General features: G+C 35.9%; 1 protein-coding gene across 1 annotated transcript; it reads left to right on the top strand.

Annotated features, from left to right (window-relative positions):
- Nucleotides 1-1441: 1441 nt before the first annotated feature.
- LOC123566410 (ADP-dependent glucokinase-like) lies at nucleotides 1442-15853 on the top strand. Its single transcript, XM_045360457.2, has 5 exons — nucleotides 1442-1659; nucleotides 5664-5889; nucleotides 7448-7513; nucleotides 9424-9840; nucleotides 11977-15853. Exons 1-5 carry the CDS (start codon nucleotides 1487-1489, stop codon nucleotides 12535-12537), a joined length of 1443 nt encoding a protein of 480 aa, XP_045216392.2. The 5' UTR covers nucleotides 1442-1486; the 3' UTR covers nucleotides 12538-15853.
- Nucleotides 15854-22884: the final 7031 nt, after the last annotated feature.

The following is a 22884-nucleotide window of genomic DNA, read 5'->3' as shown; positions in this document are numbered from 1 at the left end:
GCACCTCAGTGCACTGTTCGCTATTCAGTCAGTAAATTTTCAGTAAGTACCCCTTCAAATAATAAATGGTATTGCTCAAATTGAATGATGGACCAGTCCATTTTAGAAATTTTGCAGGATAAGTGTTAGGAGAGCAATGTTTCAGCTGAGCACAAATTTGATTTTTAAGAGTTTGCATAATACACTTGTATAAACATGAAAAAGTATCCAGTAGTAACATGTCTGTGTAAATGTTCAAATATTTGTAGAGAGGATATAGTTACTGAGTTTCTGTCAAATAATTGTAAACTTGAGGTGATGCATTGGTTGAGAGTGTTAAGATGCTTTCTAAAGGAGATGGAGACCCCAAGTTTGATTCCTGGCTACTTCCATTGTGTTGTGTCCTTTGGCACTAAAAATAAAAATCACATCTGCCTCGGTCAACCAGTCATATCAGAAACTGAATTTGTATTATGATAGAGATTAGTGACAAATCCAGCAGCCCTTCTCTGAACTTTTCACTTTGATTAATATGGCTTTATGGCTTTTAGTTTGCAGGTCCCAAAAAGTAGATGAATATTCTAACTTTGGTCTTACTATTTCTTCATACATGTAAATGCATGTTCTTTCTCATTAGAAGAGTTAATCTTTAAATTTCTATGCAGAAAACCAAGAGACTGATTTGCTTTGTTAGTTACTGAGTTTATGTGCTTAGTCTATTTGAGGTTATTTTGAAGTGTAGGCCTACACTTAAATACTTTTGATGCCTGAACTTTTTCTAGAGGATGATGGTGTAGTTAATAATTAAACTGAATAGGATTCTTATTCTGTGTCATAATATGGATGTTACATTTATCAGGATGAAAATGCATCAACCAATTCTGTTCCCATTTACCAGCAGCTTCCAAATCAGACGGAAGAAGACTTTAGAGTCAATTAAATTTTTAAATTCTCTCTAAGGAATGCTATTATCTGCAAAGAGTCTTTTAAGTATTTTGTTTTATATAGTTGGCAAAATCATTAATGTATAGATTAAGAAGAGGATATAGGACCAAGAACTATGCCCTAGGGGACACCTTAGGTCTGACCTATCACCTTTCAGGATTACTGTCTGGTTTGGGTCATATCCTCTGGAAAATCAGAGCTCCAGTTTAGAGAATTAAGTTATCTATGTAGACTGCCCCGTGTCCCTATTTTTGTTCTGTCAGATTTCTCATATTTCACATTCTTCATTAACGGTGGAAGTTTGCCCAGTGACTCGATATGGTTTAAATTAGACGTCAGATAGAGATGTGCTGTTACAGTATAAAATGTTTGCAGTGTTTAAGAGCAAGAGAGCCAGGCTTGACTTTATGTGGCACTCTTTCATAATGTGATGTAGTAAAACTGAAGAAAAATGTTCTTTAAGAAATTTTTTTTTAGTAGGGATGTCACAGCATACAGTTACTCGATTAATTTGGAACTAGTACTGTCTCGTGTCAATCAAGCGCGCCACCGGCCGGGAAGGATGTGGACGAAAACTATTGGTCTTGGACTGTTTACAGTTCTTCTGGCTTATTTATACGGCAAATGGCAGGATTTACAGCGGCAGAGTTTGGACGAACGAGAGCAAAGCATAATTGAATCATGGGATGCACTTATCACAGAACCAAGACGAAAATTTAGACGAATTAGTGTTGGGTACGAGAGCTTCGTCCTAAAACATTTCGTACTGTGACTTACTTTGAATAAGACTTTTCAGTATATATGTTGTTCTAGCATATTTTTAAGCCTCAGGTGTTGAAGACTAAGGCCAAGACTAAGGAGGCCGAAAAAGTTTGAACTGCCTGTCCGTCTGTCAAACTTTCTTGTGTACTGTACCACTAGTGATGATTTTAGCATAGAATCTACATCATCACCATGGAATGAAGACATAAATAAAAATAAATTTGCAATCGCATATGCCTGGTTAAAGTTTTTATGCATTTTAATTCAGTTCAGTTCATAGAATCGAATGATTGGAATGTCACAAGAGCTGCTCTTCAATCGCTGATTGCATGAGTATGATGAGACAGCATGAGCATGTACAAATTAAAGGCTGTGACTATCCGCCTGATCGTTGTGCCGATAATTTTCTCTATCTATATGATCTTAGTTATTTGCTTGACGATCATGCCAGAAAAGTCATGCCAATTATTTTTGTTACTCACACAACTAAACATTAGCAATAACTGCAGGAAAGGTAACTCCCACAAATAGGCTGGTAACATTGCCCGATCGGGCTTATGACACAAAAAGTAATATTTCTTGACAAATAATGAAGATATTTCTTTCAAACTTGGTCCATTTATTAAGCATTACATATAATGCTTATTAAGATAGAAATAACTTTGTTGCCTTCAGTTTAGTTAGAATTACTTCCCTTTTTCAGATTTTTATGATGCATAATTTTTGAAGTCCAAAAATATTATGTTTTAATGCAATTTTTAAAACAGAAAAGGCTTCAATGGCTTTCTAGTGCTCCAAACTTGTGTGCCAATACCTTTATTCTATATATTTAGGGTAAATACTTTGTTTCTAGTGCAGATGTATGAGCAATTTTTTTAGGACTAACATTTCTCTATAATGTAAGTGAAAGCAGAATAAAATGTTTACATTCATGTACTAGCGCAATAATTTAGAGCATTAGAAAGCCATTTAAACCTTTTTTGTTTTAAACTTAGCATTAGAACATTGTTTTTTTGGACTTCAAAGATTATGCGTCATAAAAATCTGAAAAGGGGAAATAATTCTACCAAAACTGAAGGCAGCCAAGTTATTTTTATTCTAATTTGTATCATTTGTTATGCTTAACAAATGGACCAAGTTTGAAAGAAATATCTTCATTATTTTTCAAGAAATATTACTTTTTGTGTCATAAGCCCGATCGGGCAATGTTACCAGCCTGGCAAACACATGATTCAGGATTTCCGAAAAATGCGACCACAAAAAAATTGGAACGCTTGCTTTCACTTTTAAAACCTAGCTTATTGTGTTGCATGTAGGGTATCTTAAATACTTTATGATTTTTTAGACAGGAAAGTGTGCATATTGAAAATTATACACTGTTTTTCAAAGGGAATGTACCATGTATTTGAACGTACATGTTGAATGGGACTAAAATTTCATTTTCATTTTTTTATTGAATGGCTGCGCCATCTCTCTAAATAAACTATGGAAATCTTCCTTTCTTGTAGAGAAATTAGTCATATTAAAATAAATCAAATACATGTAGCAATAAAAATGCAATTAGCTGCAGTCACTTTTGCACAAAAACCTGAAAAATGTGTTATGTGTCAAAATCTAGGACATGACTTTAACACCCTATTAATCTTTATCACTATATTTTATGGTCAAAAGCACAATTGATTTCTCATTCACACACATACAAGTGTCCAAAAACATATTTTTTTTTTCTTTTAATCAAAACTGATAAAAAAGTGGTGGTTGTTGCTGTAAAATTTCCCCAAAAAATGACGTTTTCAAGGGCAGATAACTCTTTTTCGAATCTGGTGACCTATGATTTTTATTGCATTTTTTGGTTTCTTAGATGATTGTCCTTCAATATCCAAAGTTTAAAGAAATTCTGTTATTGGGAAAATTTTCGCCCATCTCATATACAGGGAATTCTAGCGTACGCCTTTAAGCTTATCTGTAGTTTCTAGTATTGGGTGGATCAGATTACAGGTAACATTAATTTCAACTTGTATTAATTATGATTAACATGCAATAAAATACTTTCAGACCAAAACAAACCCTGTTAGGTAGGTTATGTGATTCATGTTGAATTTTAGAAATTATATTGACAATACTGATATCTGTGACATTATAAGAATCATTTCAGAAAATACACATATAAAATCAAATCACATGTTCTGTATTGACATTGTTGAGAAAGTAAACAAAAAATGACACCAAGGGAAAAAAAACCTTCTGTTATTGAAGCCCATGTATGTGACATTTTAAAGAAAACCAACTGAAATCTAACTTTAATCAAAATGACAACACTACTATGTAACAATTTCTACTGTTTTTTTTTTTTGAGAACCAGAATGGGGAAAACAGACTTCTTTTTCATTTCATGAACATTTTCTTAGTTTTTAGTAAAGAAAGATTAATGTTTAGTTTAAACAAAAACATATATCAACATTTGAGCAAGTTCGATCTCAGTGACAGTTTGACCAGAGAGTACATTCTCGATTGGAGTTTTGAGGGGAAGTTTTATGTCAGGTTACTTTGGTTCAGTTAATTGACTCTTGATATATGTAGCCCATTAATGTTTTTAATTTATAACTTTTGCTCATGTACATCAATTGTTAAGACATTTTATGAGCATAAAATTTTCTTTTTTTATCTAAACTACATGTATTGGCAATATAGGCTCATATATACACAGGGATATTACATTCATGTGTAATTGAAATAAATACCAACAAAATGTACCAAACATTGGAACCATCGCGGTAATTATGCATAAATATAAACAAATTTTGCATCACTGGCCTGGTACATCTTTTTCTGTGAGATGAACATGTGTAAATGCAATACTAGCAGTTATTAATTCTACTTGCTATAGAATTCCACTGTCTGAAATCTCTGTACCATTAATGGTTGTTATGAGCACATTGAGAGTGAGGTAATGATACCTGTAAAGTTTATGTCATCATATGAGCCGTGCCATGGGAAAACCAACATAGTGGGTGTGCGACCAGCATGGATCCAGACCAGCCTGCGCATCCGCGCAGTCTGGTCAGGATCCATCCTGTTCGCTAACAGTTTCTCCAATTCCAACAGGCTTTAAAAGCGAACAGCATGGAGCCTGACCAGACTGCGCGGATGCGCAGGCTGGTCTGGATCCATGCTGGTCGCACACCCACTATGTTGGTTTTCCCATGGCACGGCTCAATAACAAAATGTGTTTACATGTATACCAGGCTGAATGAGTTGCCTAATGGAAACTTTGTATGGAAGCAGTTTATTACAAATTGATTAGTCAGTCATTACTTATTCACTTTAGTTCTGGGTTACAGTTACAGATAACTACTCTTGTGCTATATACATGGAATATACTGGCATGTTATTAAGAAGATTATATAGCTAGTCATTACATCTATACTCATTTATTGGCCAGTTAGTGTACAGTCAGTTAAGACATTACCTCTAAACAGTGACAATGGCCGTAGAAACCTAAAGTAAACATAATATTAGCAGGAAATATAATAGTCTGTACATGACTTGTGTGAAAGAATATGACAAGTGTGTCCTTATACCTGTACTATTTTTCTTTGATTTTGTAAACTATTCTTATGAATATTGAACTATATAGCTTCTCATAAATGATAATACTTGATTGCATAATATTCATGGATCATCCTTTAAATAGGGTGCCTCTGTGGCAAAGTGGTTTAGGTCGCTGACTTCAAATCACTTGCCCCTCACAGGTGTGGAATCAAGCTCTGCACAGCTGTTGGATTCTTCATGTGAGGAAGCCATCCAATTGGCTTATGGAAGGTCAATGGTTCTACCCAGGTGCCTGCCAGTGATGGAATAATGCATGGAGGGGCACCTGTGGTCTTCCTCTGCCATTATAAACTGCAAAGTTGCCATATGACCTATAATTGTGACGGTGTGAGGTTAAACCAAACAAAACATCTTTTGAATTTCAGGATCAACTGTAACCTAGATTTGATAATCTCTGGGACAGACCTACTGACCTCCCTAGGTCAGAATCCTGGTGAATCTCTAGACAGTGTGTCCTTGGAAACATTAGAAGATCTACGCAACACATTTTCACACTACTTCCAGAAAGGGGCAGCTGCAGAAAGAACTTTTACTGATAAACATGTGTACAAGCAAGTGATTGAGACTGCGAATAAATTACCATCAAAAGAGGTAAAGAAACTTGATGTATCCCTTTTTGTTCACTTGCCATGGTCCTGTTATTTTCAATTGAGTAGTTACCTTTACAGCTCAACTTTAATAGTCAAAAGTAAATCTAGTATAGATGGGTGCTCTTTGTTTTGGTATCCATGATGTGTCAACATTTTTCTTTTAAACAACTTCATTATAAATTGATTGATGAATCCTTACTGAACTTGGTCTGTAACATCCTTGCTTGCCCTTCCCAAGTTTGTTCAGTACGCCTCATTTATGGGTCATCAGAGCTATAAATATCACAAAAACGTTTTAAGAGCTTCTATAATAATAATTGATCTTCAGTGAAATCGGTCTGTATCATCCATACATGTTGTTAAATTTTCAGCAGCCTTTGTTAAGCATACTTGTGGTGAGCTCGACACTGTTGCCAAAATTGTTATAAGATGTTTGCGCTCGACTTTTTTTCCGTCAGGTCTTGGGCTGACTGACTTTGATATGCTTTGAACTACAGAATGCTTGGACCCGTGGCTGACTAACAGATGCTTTATAGATGTTTGCCTTTAATTAGTAGAGCCCGCCCGCTTAGCTTAGTAGGTAAGAGCGTTGGTCTACAGATCGCGGGGTCGCGAGTTCGATCCTCGGGCAGGGCGTATGTTCTCCGTGACTATTTGATAAACGACATTGTGTCTGAAATCATTAGTCCTTCACCTCTGATTCATGTGGGGAAGTTGGCAGTTACTTGCGTAGAACAGGTTTGTACTGGTACAGAATCCAGGAACACTGGTTAGGTTAACTGCCCGCCGTTACATGACTGAAATACTGTTGAAAAACGGCGTTAAACCCAAAACAAACCAACAAATTTAATTAGTAGATGGCTAAAAATGTTTTAAAGGTCATAAGTCAGAGGCCAAGGACATGTTGCTATCATGGATGGAAACAACTTCCTGTCAAAAGGTGGATACCTCACAGGATAATATCTTGTGGCCAGTTAATGACCCCTATTACTTTTGGGGTCATGGTCAAGGTCACATGCCACCCTAAGTTACATACCAAGATAAATGGCTCTTGTTTATTATAAAAAAGAATAATGCATTGTTTACAATCTAAACTTCCACACTCCGTCTAATTATAGATCCCATACTGGTTGAAAACTAGTTTTGATATAGCGTTCACACTGTCCAGATTAGAAACCTTGACTTAAAGAACAGTAACATAAGACTTAGTTTTCTGACTTATAATCTGACAAAACCTAAAGTTCTTACTGAATGATTTAAACTAATTGCTTTTAAGGTAGTGAACTTGAAATGACATTCGGCAATTTATGTATTCTCTGCATGCGATTTGGGCATTCTTCGTTTTTTGCAGAGAGTTGTGTGAGTTTTCAGCTACATTTATTTTTGAAGTACGCTCAATTGCATAACAGGAGTACGTAATCATATTAAGGGAAATTGCCAAATGTCGTTAAGGGGCCACCACCTTAACCAGCTGGACATAAATACAGTTGAGGACGTTTTATCTAGTTCACCATAGTTTAAAACTATATAATTGGAAATATGTAATTTGTTTGTTACAGCACTATGTAGGTGGAAATGCAGCATTGATGGCAGTAAAAGTAGCTGAACTGTTCCCACAGACAAAGGTAAAATGTACCTGAATTTCATCATTATCTGATAAAGGTTCATTGCCTTCTCAGGTTTCTGAAAAACAGTCAGTACTTTTTCATACACCCAAAGGGACGTATTATGTTAAGACACTGATGTCTGTCCTGTCTGTTAGCAATTTCGTGTTCGCTCTTAAACTCTTGAACACCTTTAGGGTGCTTCAAAGAAACTTGACACAAATGTTCACCACATTGAGACAACGTACAGAGCACATGTTTAGGATGGCTCTCTTCAAGGTCAAGGTCACACTTAGGGGTCAAAAGTCATATGACTGTTTCGTGTCTGCTCTAACTCTTGAACTGCTTGAAGGATTTTGAGGAAACTGGGTACATAAGTTCAACACATCAAGACGACGTGCAGAGCGCTTGTTCTGGATGGCTCGCTTCAAGGTCAAGGTCACACTTATGAGTCAAAGGTCATACCTTTGGGCGTATATTGCTCTCCATTGGGGTGCTCTTGTTACCATGTTACCATTGTCATAGTCAGATATTTGTCATCATGAATTATATTTCTATGATTGCCTTTTCTAAGTCTTGTCTCTTTGTGTGACATGCTTTCCAAAGGTATTTCAGTATGTTTAACAGTGGTGTTAACCAAACTATATATTCCAAGACTTTGTATTAGTGCTTACTTGCTCTCAGCAAGTAGCTTACAACTTTCTCACATGCTACAGAGGTGAAGGATGAATGACTTGAGACATATTGTTTTATATAAAGTCCTCACATAGAAGATTTGCCATGCCCTGGAATCAAAGTTTTTGTTTGATTTGTCTTGTGCTCTACCTCTGAGCAGTCAGGTCGAGCTGCAGGACATTTTAATAATTCTGTTGTATTTTGAGTCTTTAATATAAAAAATATGGCTTTAAATTGTCTTTTTATGCCCCCGAAGGGAGGCATATAGTTTTTGAACCGTCTGTCCGTCTGTCCGTCTGTCAGTCTGTCCACAAATGTCCATATCTTTGTCATCGATGGATGGATTTTCAAATAACTTGGCATGAATATGTACCAAAGTAAGACGACATGTCGCGCGCAAGACCCAGGTCCGTAGCTCAAAGGTCAAGGTCACACTTAGACATTAAAGGATAGTGCATTGATGGGCGTTTCTGGTCCATATCTTTGTCATCGATGGATGGATTTTCAAATAACTTAGCAGGAATGTGTACCACAGTCAGACGACGTGTCGCGCGCAAGACCCAGGTCCGTAGCTCAAAGGTCAAGGTCACACTTTGACTTTAAAGTATAGTGCATTGATGGGCGTGTCCGGTCCATATCTTTGTCATCGATGGATGGATTTTCAAATAACTTGGCATGAATGTGTACCACAGTAAGATGACGTGTCGTGCGCAAGACCCAGGTCCGTAGCTCAAAGGTCAAGGTCGCACTTAGACGTTAAAGGATAGTGCATTGATGGGCGTGTCCGGTCCATATCTTTGTCATCCATGGATGGATTTTCAAATAACTTGGCATGAATGTGTACCACAGTAAGATGACGTGTCGTGCGCAAGACCCAGGTCCGTAGCTCAAAGGTCAAGGTCACACTTAGACGTTAAAGGTCATTTTTCATGATAGTGCATTGATGGGCGTATCCGGTCATATCTTTGTCATTCATGCATGGATTTTAAAATAACTACGCATGAATGTGTGACACAGTAAGACGACGTGTCGCGCGCAAGACCCAGCTCCGTAGGTCAAAGGTCCTAAACTCTAACATCGGCCATAACTATTCATTCAAAGTGCCATCAGGGGCATGTGTCATCCTATGGAGACAGCTCTTGTTTAATAGGATATCTTTTTGGTCACAAGATTTGAAAAGTGAGAATTGAATTATGTGAGTATCTTGAAAAAAAAACTATTTCTGTAATACTTTCTTTGTTTATTTTATTTTTTAGATTCAGCTGATAGGTCCAATAGGTCCAGTATTGAAAGATCTTCTTCCTCGCAGTATATCCATACCTGACAGCAGCCATATATCCTCAGACGAGGTACATCTTATAATGGAATATGGACTTAATGAAAATTGGGGCAGTTTGACATCACCAGTTGCAAACAGGTTCATCACAAGCTACGACGAATCAAACTCAAAGCTTACCTCCCTTAATAAATTTTTCTCAAACCACAAACATTTTGATTCAGATTTAATCTTGCTTAGTGGTTTGCATTTGTTAGAGACTCAGGGGTTGGCGTTTATAGTGGAGAAGATAAACGAGGTGAAGGAAGGTTTAGAGAAGATACAGTTAGACATACCGGTACACTTAGAACTGGCAAGCATGGCTAGTGAAGAATTGGTGGGAAGTATCTTGGATCAGGTAAATAACTTATGGCTTTGGCTAACTATTTCCTGTTCATGTTTCTGTTGTAAAGTCTTGTTTTAATAGTTAGGATTTTGATATTTATAGTTTTTTAGCGCATTCAAAAGTAAATACTCATAATAGATTATTCACTAAAAACAAAACAGTAATTTTTAGCTCACCAGAGCACAAAGTGCTCAAGGTGAGCTATTGTGACCGGTCATTGTCCGGCGTCCGGCGTCAGTTGTGTGTCAACATTTGCTTTGTGAACACTCTAGAGGCCACATTTGTGACCCAATCTTTATGAAACTTGGTCAGAATGTAAGTCTTGATGATCTCTAGGTCACGTTTGAAACTGGGTCATGTGGGGTCAAAAACTAGGTCATAGGTCAGATCAAAGGAAAAGCTTGTGAACACTCTAGAGACCACAATTTTGACCCAATCTTTATGAGACTTGGTCAGAATGTAAGTCTTGATGATCTCTAGGTCAAGTTTGAAACTGGGTCATGTGGGGTCAAAAACTGGGTCAGTAGTTCAGATGAAAGGTAAATCTTGTGAACACTCTAGAGACCACATTTGTTACCTAATCTTTATGAAATTTGGTCAGAATGTTAGTCTTGATGATCTCTAGGTCAAGTTCGAAACTGGGTCATGCGGGGTCAAAAACTAAGTCAGTAAATCAGACCAAAGCTTGTGAACACTCTAGAGACCACATTTGTGCCCCAATCTTCATGAAACTTGATCAGAATGTTAATATTGATGATCTCTTGTTCAAGTTTGAATCTGAGTCATGTTGGATCAAAAACTAGGTCAGTAGATCAGGTCAATGGAAAAGCTTGTGAACACTCTAGAGACCACATTTGTGCCCCAATCTTTATGAAACTTGATCAGAATGTTAGTATTGATGATCTCTAGTACAAGTTTGAACCTGGGTCATGTTGTTTCAAAAACTACATGTAGGTCAGTAGGCCAGATCAATGGAAAAGCTTGTGAACACTCTAGAGACCACATTTGTGACCCAATCTTTATGAAACTTGGTCAGAATGTTAGTCTTAATGATCTCTAGGTCAAAATGGAAACTGGGTCATATTGGATTAAAAATTAGGTCACTTGGTCAAATCAAAGGAAAAGATTGTGAACACTAGAGGCCACAATTGTGACCCAATATTGATGAAACTTAGAAAGTTTTGCTTGATGATTTCTCGGTCAAGTTTGAATCTGGGTCATGTGGGGTCAAAAACTAGGGCACCTGGTCAAATCAAAGGAAAAGCTTGTGAACACTTTAGAGGCCACATTTGTGACTCAATCTTTATGAAACTGGGTCAGAATGTTTGTTTTAATCATTTCTTCGCAGGAAAATCTTTTCAACACTCTAGAGACCACAATTTAAGTTAGAAATTCATGAGAATTAGTCAGAATGTTTGTTTTGATAATCTATAGGTCAAGTTTGAATCTGGGTCATGTGGGGTAAAAAACTAGGTCACCAGTCAAATCAAAGGAAAAGCTTGTGAACACTCTAGAGGTCACAGTTGTAACCAAATCTTTATGAAATTTAGTCAGAATGTTAACTTTGTCTTGATGATCTTTAGGTCAAGTTCAAGTCTTGGTCATGTGGGGTCAAAAACTAGGTCAGTAGGCCAGATCAACTTTGGTGAGCGATATATAGGGCCATCATGGCCCTATTGTTAAATTTACATGAACTGTGCACAAAATTATTTCAGTTTTCTTTTTCATTTTCATTTCATTTGAATACATTTCGTCCTTTCATACTACACTTAAAGTGTACACTTAGGCTGATTTTTGACCACTTTCCAATTGAAATTAAGTTTTTTTTCCGCAAAATGTAATTTGCTAGTAAAATTTCATACATTGGGAAATAATGATCTAATTTCCAATTGGCCTGTTATTGACCTGTATTACAGGAGGACAAAAATTGTTTCAATAAGATGCCCTTTCCCCAAATACGGCAATTAACACCTAAAAATTTCCCAATTTTAAGGCCAGTGCTTCTTCTAAATTCCCAGATGAAAATCCATTTATGCATAGTTTTTTGGCTAGCTAAGTGAAATTATTGTTAAAAATTAATGGAGTTTGTTCAATAAAAATATGTAAGCATTTGTGTTACAACACTAACATAAGTTGCATGTTTTTCAGATTGTTCCAAGAGTTACCTCTCTTGGCTTGAATGAACAAGAGTTATCTTTTTCTGCACATGTTGCTGATGGACCACATTTTGATGACTTTCACACAAGAACAGGACAGCCAGAAATACATAAAATTAGTGATATGATTTTATGGCTGCTTAAAACGTATGGCTATTCGAAACAGAATCCTACTTCTAGACTGACTCGTGTACATTTTCATTCTTTAACTTACCATATAGTTGGTACCCTTCCAAGTGCATGGCATAATACAAAGTCAGCTGTAGCAGCAGGAACCAGAATGGCAGGGAGACAAGCTTGTGATTCTAAACAGTTAACTCCCCCTGAAATTGAGTTACGAATTCCAAAAACATTTCAGTTGTTCTCAGGGGACGAAGGTCATACATTTGACGAAAATAATCCAGTTTTATCATGGGAGAAAGAAGGATTTCAGTTTGTATTTAGTCCAGTATTAGTTTGTATATCACCGTTAAAAACTGTAGGCTTAGGAGATTCCATATCAGCAACAGGCTTGATGTATTCTGATTTTGATATTTCATATCGTGAGCCATAAAACTCGGGAAGAAAATCTCAGATTGAATATTTATATTCACATGCTCAGAAGTTATAAATATCTTAGTAGAAAAATTACAGTATTTTGATTATGTTGCTGGTTGTTTGGAATGAAAATTATAATCAATATTATAGAATAATTATGTCTCCCACCACACAGAGTGGGAGACATTTTGATTTACTGCTGTGTGTGCATGCGTCTCTGTGTCTGTTACAAAGCTTGTCTGCGCTCTAAGTCGAACATTTCTCATCCGATCTTCTTCAAACTTGAACAAAATATGTTTGCCAATAAGTCCTTGGCCAAGTTCGATAATTAGATAAATCGGCCCAGGCACTTCAGAATTGATGCGCTTGAACATAATTACCGATACACAGATGTAGACCGGTTACTCCAACATGTGAATACCAATAGGCCGCTTACTCAAACAGGTAAACAGTATATAGAGACAGACTTACTATTCAGATGATTAGGCAGTTGTTGGAGACATGCGCTTTTCTCAAAAGCACCTCTAAATTTTTTTTATGTTGGTTTTGAACCTGCAAACTGAAACTATTTTCGCTTATATTCCAAATGAAATATATAGCTTCAAATCTCTTAGTAATGATACTTAGTTTAAAGGGTCACATTGCCTTTGTTTGAAATGTGATAATGTTTACAAAATATATGCAAGTTAGACTGTGAACAAGATGTGTTATATGCTCATAACTTTAGTTTTAGGTTGCTTAGATTCTTGGATTTTTTTTTTTAAACTAATGTCAATACCATACCGTCGTGTCATTTTTCCTTTGAAAGGTCTTCATAATATTAACAAAAATGCAGATTTTAATTTTATTATGTAAATTCAGCATTTGACTAATATTATTTTCTCTTTTATACTTTAATTTCTGAGTATTACGGAATTAGATTTCAATGAGCGATTGGTGACGGACGTAAGTTAATGTAAACAATATCAAGTATTAGCATCACCATTTTCAAACCAAGTGTCTTCAGATCTTATATATATGATTGAACTTACGAAGTAGACGGCCACCGTTGTTTTAGGGGTCAGTAGGTCAAAGGTCTAGGTCACGTGGACCTGAACCTTGAAAACGGTTTCTGCCCAATTACTTGAGAACCACTCTACCCAGAACTTTCAAACTAGATAGCATGATTGGACTTTTGAAGTAGATGACCCTTATTGTTTTTGGTATCAGTAGATCAAAGGTCAATGTCACATTGCCTGAACATTGAAAACAGTTTACCCTCAATAACTTGAGAATCACTTCACCTAGAACCCTCAAACTTGATAGCATGATTTGACTTATGAAGTGGATGACCCCTACTGGCTGGAACCTTACATTTCTGTGCAATAACTTGAGAACCACTTGACCCTGTATCTTAAACCTTGATTGGGCTTATAAAGTTGATGACACCTATTGTTTTTGGGGGTTAGTAGGTCAAAGTTCAAGGCCATGGTGATCACAGAACAGAAAATGGGGTAAGCCATCATGGAGGGCGTATGTGTTTTACAAACAGCTCTTGTTTATTATTGGCTTGAGTGTGTTTAAAGTAAAGATGAGTCCTTTTGTATTCATTTATGTTGGACAGGAATTCTGAAAGGACCATAATTTTGACAGGGTTTTGATATGTTTATTTTTATGTTTCCCCTTAGAAGAGGAGGGGGGTATGCTGTTTTGCTTAATGTCTGTTGGTTGGTCGCTAGACTATTTGGTTTCTGATCAATAACTAGAGAAAGCTTTGTTTCGTAAGGGTCAAACTTCATAGGATAATTGACTGTGGTCAGTAGATGGGGCCAATTATTTTTGGTCAGTAGGTTTAAGGTCAGTGTCCCAATGACCTTGATACTGAAAACTGTGTCCACTCGTTAACAAAAATGCTTTGACCTACAATCCTCAGACTTTATAGGATGATTGCCTGTGGTCAGTAGATGATGCCTATTATTTTGGGTCAGTAGGTTAAAGGTCAAGGTCACAGTGACCTTGGTACTGAAAACTGTTTCCACTCAATTACCAAATATGCTTTGGCCTACAATCCTCAAAATTTATAGGATGGTTGCCTGTGGTCAGTAGATGGCCCTTGTTGGTTTGGGGGTCAGTTGGTCAAAGGTTGAGGTCATAGTGACATTGAGACTGAATAAGTTTCAGCTCAATAACTAAAGAATGCTTTGTTCTTCAGTAGTCAAACTTCAAAGGATGACATCCTGTGGTTCGTAGATGACCCTAATGTTTTTGGGAGTCAGTAGGTCAAAGGTCAAGTCTGGACTGAAAATAGTTCACACTCCATAAATAAAGAATCCTTTGGCCTACAGTATTCAAACTTTGTAGGATAATTGCCTGTGTTCAGTAGAAGACCCATACTGTTTTAGTGATCAGTTGGTCAAAGGTCAAAAAATTATTTGGTCAAAAGTCAAGGTCACAGCATAGAAACTGCATACCCACTTGCTTCTGAGGGACAGGTTATGTGTTTTGCAGATGGCTCTTATTTATTATTTACTCAGTGTTTGTCATTCTTTTAAAATATGACATCATAAAATGGAACAATGTTTAGTTGAGAATAACTTTTGAGAAGTATTTAACTTTTTTCATGCATTCATTCAAATATACAAAGCCAGTACAAATAAGTACATTGTCACAGAAGGTATAGTGTTTAAAAAGTCTGTAGAAATATAGATTTCCGATATTTTAATTTATTATATACCTATATAAATTCTGTAAAATATTTGGCTTGTATTTCACAAGTAAATATGAACAGGCAGAAAAAAAATTTGGCTTGTACCTTTTGTATTGTATGTTGCCAGACTACTTTCATTAATATGCATGACCTGACACAGTTCTGTAAGTAGCGCACATAAAAACTTCACTAAGTACCATTTTAACATCGATAAACATTTAAGATTTCGTTCAACAACAAAACAGCAAACAAAAAGGTGGAGGTTATAATAAAAGTGTCATTATAACAGTAGCTAGATCTGGGATTTTGTATTCGTCTCTCGTGGATTTTGCAAGGTCGGATCACACTCAGCGCTTGCGCACCTCATGAGATCCGATCTGGCAAAAATCCTTTTGAGCCAAATACAGCATCCCAGATCAAGCTACTGTTATAATAACCCTATTATATCATGATGCAGTCTGAAGAGGCTGATGTCTTGTTTATTTGGAGGTAATTCCTGACCTTTATTCTAGCGTTACCTAGTCTGATTTCCTGTTTTAACAAAGAAGATTGAAAACTTTACTTTATTATGTGATAAAATTATTGTTTGTATGTCATTGTAAATATGTCACAGTGCCATAGAAACCCATTAAAAATGAAAATACATTTTAAACACAGGCAGATATTTAGTGGATGTTGTGTTAGAACTGAAATCAGTCACTTTTGTGTTGTATAAAAACCTTTGTTTGTCATTCACATGTGTTCTCGTGACATATCTGGACTCCAAACAGTGATTTTATTCAACAATAAAATCAGTGTTCTGGAAACATTATTTCTTCAGCAAAACTTGTTTTCAGCTAAATCATAGGTTTCAATATTGCAGACAACTCTCTTGTTGTAGATTGCTATTATAAATGAATATTGCATAGAACTCACTTAACCGGTACTTTTTTGATATTTGATTTACATTTACTAACCTGAAATTTCGCACAGTTTTGATAAGGTTGAATCAGGGAGACATGTTTAAAATGCCAGTCTTTTTTTTCATTCCATTTTATCACAGAAATTTTGTTCTTTTTATTTTGACAATCTTTGTTTTATTTTACATGTAAGAGTTAAGTTCTCAACACTGCTTGTGTCAAACTGTTATGTAAATGTATTAATGCAAACAGGTAAGAAATCAGTATTTTTGACAAAACACACATTCTGTATATTTACACTAGCTTGTATTCTTTACCCATTAATTTTGTGAAATTCAGAACAGAATGTTTGACACCACAGTTTCATAGTTCTCTAGCACATGTAGGACGTACGTTTCACTATATGAGGTTTTTACTTTAGGATGTATGTTTAAACCTAAGTATCCATCTATTGAATGTATTGAAACTTCACACTATTGTTCAGTGTGAAGATGTGACATGCGGTGCACAGGTTCAATAACTATTTTGCATTTTTACAGAGGTTTTCTTCTTTTTTGATGCACTGATAGGAATGGATTGAAAATAGCACACACGTATTCACTGTCGTAATCTGACATTTAGTGCATATGTTCCATAAGTGTATTTTACATTTTAGTTTATACATAATTTATTTTAGGTCGATTGTGAAGGAAGTTCTACAACTTATATTAATCACTCTCGACACCTCATTCCTGATGGAATCCATCGCCACTAGCATATGAGAGAAGAGGCCAGTTTCCCGTTTAATGCTGAGCGCCAAGCAAGGGAGCTACTGGTACCATTTTTCACGTCTTTGGTTTGACGCAGCCGGGGATCGAACCCGCGGCCTTCCGCACTCAAAGCGGATGCTCTACCACTAGGCTATCGAGGTTTTGCCCCTCTTTTGACTTAGTAGTAGAAATATAGAAAAGCTTACATATTAGAATGTCGTCTGATCCTGACATTAGTAGTAGAAATATAAAAAAGCTTACATGTTGAAATGTCGTCTGATCCTGACATTGTTAGTAGAAATATAGAAAAGCTTACATGTTAGAATGTCGTTTGACCCAGACATTAGTAGCAGAAATATAGAAAAGCTTACACATTGCAATGTTGTCTGATCCTGACATTAGTAGTAGAAATATAGAAAAGCTTACACATTGCAATGTCTGATCCTGACATTAGTAGCAGAAATATAGAAAAGCTTACACATTGCAATGTTGTCTGATCCTGACATTAGTAGTAGAAATATAGAAAAGCTTACACATTGCAATGTGTCTGATCCTGACATTAGTAAGCAAAATAAGAAAAGCTTACACATTGCAATGTCTGTCTGACTTAGTAGCAGAAATATAAAAATACATGATGTTGTCTGATCACTAGTAGTAGAAATATAGAAAAGCTTACACGTTGGAATGCGGCCTGATGACATTAGTATTAGAAATGGAGAACAGCTTACAAGTTAGAATGTCGCCTGTTTAGGGACCATATATAGGACATAATGAACAATGTTTGTTTTTGTTACCATGAATATACTTGAAGCTGTGCTTCTATGTCTGTTGCTAAATCATTTTTAGAAAAAGAAATTTACATCGTACTTGTGAAAACATGTGCATGTATATTTTGCACACACTGATTTTGTATAGCTTTTTAGAGTTGAAAGGAGAATTGAAACATTTGTTAATAAAGTTTACTGGCGTTCTCAGGAGGGAATAATCATTGGGCTGTACTACTTAAAGCAGCTGAATTTCCTGTTGCCATGTGTTGTATCCATGTGTTCTTACCATATATAAGACTTTATTTTGTTGTGATCATGATTGTGTTATAAGTTAATTTTGAATGTTACATACTGTAAAATTTATTATACCCCCAAAAACAAAGTTTGAGGGGGTATATAGGAGTGAGCCTGTCGGTCAGTTGGTTTTCATGGTTTTCGGACAGTAACTCATGAAAGGCTTGACAGATGGTACACAGGTGTCCTAAAATACAGGTCAAGTTTGACATGGCCTACAAACCACCATTTTTGTCGAGCCCGCTTGCAGAAGCGAAGACATAGTCGTCCAATGGCTGTTCGGTGTATGTGCGTCCGTGCTTCCATCCAGATTTGCTTGTTCAGATCATAACTTTGACATGCATGAAGCAATCTTGTTTATATTTGACATGAATGTTAACTTCAGTGAGATGGAGTGTCTTGCGCAAAAGCCAGATTCCTATCTCAAAGATCATGGTCACAGTTGGAGGTCAAAGGTCATGTCAGATCTTGACAGCTGGTGGGCTTGACATGTTGCCCATGGGCATCTAGTTTGACATAGTTGTGGTCCCATTCCAACTTAAAATTTGCCAAACTCTGGTTTCCGAACAATAACACATGAAAGTCTTAACAGATTTAAATTATTTTTGGTACACAGGTATAACATCATAAAACTCATGTCAATGTCAACTTTTGCTACACACAACCAATTTTTTGAGGTAGTTTTGGACCCTTTCCAACTTAAACTTTCCATACTTCTGTGACAAGGCTGTATTGTGGGGGTATTATTTGTCACTCCTGTGACAGTTCTAGTTGGACTCGAGGTGGTTGTTTTTGATTATATATTTTGATAGTTTACCTCACCCCTGCTAATATCATAGTCCCATGTAATTAACTGATTTACCCAAGCCCTAGTTGTATTATAGTCTCATGTAACAACCTGAATATGTGCAGGGTAGTTTACCCCATTCCTTCTTATATATTATAACCCAAAGCACCTACCTGTTTACCTTATCTCATTTTGTACTGTAATCCTGTGTAACTGAGTATGTACATGTAGTTCAAAGTTAATGTTTTGTCTGTAAGACAGCCATTGATCTAAATATTTGGAAGTATGAAAGGATACATGTAAGAATAGTGCTGAGTGTATTGAGTGATTGTGCTACTTACCAAATCATTAACCTGTAACATGTGCAATAAAAATAGTACAATATTCTGCTTATATATGGCTATCTGCTAAACATTCTAAAGTATGCTTGCATGAAGCATACTACTTAATTGCTTTTATGAACCATTTTAACCATTGTCTTAAGCAGCTAGTTGGCTAAATCTCTGAATTGACTTTTTGAACCAATATTAACTTGTCTTAAGCAGCTAGTTGGCTAAATCTCTGAAATTGACTTTTTGAACCAGTATTAACTTGTCTTAAGCAGCTAGTTGGCTAAATCTCTGAAATGACTTTTTGAACCAATATTAACTTGTCTTAAGCAGCTAGTTGGCTAAATCTCTTAATTGACTTTTTGAACCAATATTAACTTGTCTTAAGCAGCTAGTTGGCTAAATCTCTGAAATTGACTTTTGAACAATATTCATTGTCTTAAGCAGCTTATGTTGGCCAAATCTCCTTGGCTGGTTTGAACCAATTATGTTACTTTCTTAAGACTTTCGGCTAAATCTTTTTAAATTGAATTTTTTGAGATATTGTCTTAAGCAGCTAGTTGGCTAAATCTCTGAAATGACTTTTTGAACAAATTTCAGCTTGTCTTAAGCAGCTTCCTGCCATATGCAGCCACATTAAGTCTTTTCCTTGGCTGGTTGTGTAATACAGGTTTGACTGTTTATTCATTACGACATTTCCCGTCATATAGCCAGACTGCCAATATTTAGAAGTATGAATTTGTTTGAGATATTGCTGTCTTACATAAAGTAGCACTAGTTACCATATTACACTCCTTTTATTGTGTTTTTGGTTATTCAGTCATGTCTTGTATACAAATATTGGCACACTCTGTACCCAGGATGTCTTCAGGGAACAAACAATCACGACTATATGTCCGGTTTATATTCAACACAGATTTGCTGGACAAAATTTTTGAAAATCTGTTTCTGATGTCATTTTACAAAACACTTGCTGGTCATTAGTCAAAAGTATTTAGACCTTGGACAATAGTATTGACTATTGACTGGTAAGCCATTCAATAAGTGTATATTGTGTTATATGTGCTTTACCTGTTGCTTTTTATGTGTGATCTTTATATTATATCTATTTTGTTGACATATTCAATGATTCTCTAACATTGTCTGAAATAAATCTATTCAGAAAGATTTCTTCGTCTTTTGTCTAAACTATCATGTCCACTCCACTTAAGTCAGTAGGGAGAACAAAGATCAGCAGTTCACAGGGTAATGAGTTTGATCCCCAGACGAAGGTATGTTCTCTGACAATTCGTTGAAAGACATTTTTTCTCGAGTCATTTGCAGAAAAGTTGACAGATACTTTCAGAGAACAGGTTACTGCTGGTACAGAAACCAGGAACACTGGCTAGGTTAAATTCTGCCATTACTTCTGTAATATTGATGGAAGGTGGTGCTAAATAAAAAACAAATTGTCTAAACTGCCGGGAAGATTTTTATAACATTGGTAGCAATGAATAACATCATAAAGGCGACGTGAAAAACACACAACCCCCAAAAGCAAGGTCATACTTGGAGGTCAAATGTCAATTAGCTTAACTTAGTTCCACTCTACCTCGCCGTAACCGCTTGAAAGCTAACAAAAATTGTTACCCGCATCAAGATGACATGAAAAGAATATGTCCAAGGTCTCGAGAGTTCAAAGATCAAAAAGCATAAATTTGTGCTTGCTCCATACCATAACCACTGGAAGGGGTTTCATAAGATTCACGTCACTTGTTTACCCTATACAGACGAAACACAGAGTAAAACCCAGTCAAGTTCCAAGGTCAAGGTGATTCTTAAGGTGTCAAAGATCAAATATCAATCGTTCCGGTTTTGTTTGATCAGCTGCACTGAAACGTTTTTCTTCTGTAAAATGACTTTTAAATCGAGAAATATGTTAAAAGGAACAAAGAGAAACTATCAAAGTATTTGATTTCTATCCGGTTTTACGTAAAACTTAATTATTACTACAGAAATCTAATATACAGATGTAGTCCGTTATACATCATTTATGGCACGGGAGTCATCTTACACCCCGGGGTGTAAGTTGAGTTTTCCAGCACCGGTGAAATCACCAGACATTGCAATCTGGTATGCAAGAAAGACTGCATGACTAGAAACGATAAATGGCATAGTTTCAAGTAATATTTTCTGATAAAACCATGATCTCTTACAAACCCCTGAGGGCAATAGAAAGACTCGAGTTTCTAATGAGCATTTTAAGATTTTTCCATATATAAATTACAAATGTAAGAATGGGAAAGACATGCCACTTGGTTTAAAAATTTCCTGGTTCACAGACGATTATTGTTAAAATGGATATAATTGATTTTGTTTATCCTGTTAGCTTTAATGACTGTCTAGGTCTACCTATTGAAATAGCTGGTCACCACAATATGAGAAGTGTCGCGTCATAGCTCCACGCTCATATTGGATTATATTTCGCCTACCTACAGCATTTCGGATACAAACTATAATTATATTACTTATCATATATGTCTATTATACATAATTAACAGAAAGTATCATCGTAACGTGGTATCATGTCGCATTTGCTGCAAGCTGGCTTAGATGTCTTTTTTTTCCGTCAAGTCTTTGTCAGAAGTAGATTATTTCAATATCCCTTTTTCCATACAACTAGTTTAAGTTTTGTTAGGCTTTTGAGAAAGTAGAAAGATATGTACTAGTAATACCGACATGTAATACCAACTGATATATTCACTAGAAATGACAAAAAAATGAAATACCAAATGTTACGGGCATAGTGAGAGTATTCTGTAAGTTTTGGCCTTATCATTCGAACACTGTAAGGTGAATTATTTGGACAAGATTTTGACTGGTTGTTGGCATATGCAAAATCTAAGGGCCATAGGCTCAAAACCAGGCATGGTATATTTATGTCTTGGATCGAACTGAACAGATCCCATGAATAGTCTGTGCATAATCCGGACATGTAATTAATTAGTTTGTTTTGCGCAATAACACAGCAGTTTTAAGTTTATAAAGAGCCCAAAACTCCTTAACAGACAATTGTTCATACATATTCTGAAATTACACATAAACAAACTTCACAGTTGTACATCTCTATAAATTTAGACAATGTCTTCGAAAACTGTAAGAGAGTTGTCTGAATTTCGTAAGAATAAAGCATTTTCAGAATTTCAAAGGACTTTAAGTCCTAAACGGGTATAGTGCACGTATGTCGTGAAAATATGCACAAGTTCACTTCTCTGTAATTTAGCCCAGATTTTTTAAAATACTATAAGTGTTTCAATGTTTGTAGCATTTTGTAAAATTTCAAAGTGCTATAACTCTTCAACTGAGCACAATACATTCATGTTTTGACAATATGCATACTTCACTTCGAAGTTATATAGCAGGTAAATTTGGGCGAATTCCTTGAAAGCTGTAAGAGGAGTTACCGGGATAATTGGACGGACAAGGCGGCGACTATATGCTCCTCTGAAATTTTTCGGTAAACGTAAAATAACATTGTGAAAATAGTTGCGTAGAACAAGTATCAATAAAAGATGGTTTCAGAAATAGAAAATATAGAAAGTGTTAAAGAACAATTCATTGCTTACAACATTTGTAGATTCGATGAATAATTCTAACTAGACAGCTCAATACAATACTGTCATACATTGTATATAGGCTGAATGAATGCATCACTGAGGCTCTTGATTTTTACGCTATAAAAGTTTTTATTAAAACTGTAAAGTTTAGAATAAAGTACATTCGTTGTTTTAAAGAAATTATAAGTTCACAATCGTTGTTTATAGTAGAATAACCCGTGCTTTGAGTTCTTATGCGTAAGAATATATCAGGATG

The sequence above is a fragment of the Mercenaria mercenaria genome, chromosome 8 (assembly GCF_021730395.1).
Source record: "Mercenaria mercenaria strain notata chromosome 8, MADL_Memer_1, whole genome shotgun sequence".
Lineage (NCBI taxonomy): Eukaryota > Metazoa > Mollusca > Bivalvia > Venerida > Veneridae > Mercenaria > Mercenaria mercenaria.
The sequence above is the reverse complement of the archived record's forward strand: the minus strand, read 5'-3'. Positions and strand labels throughout refer to the sequence as shown.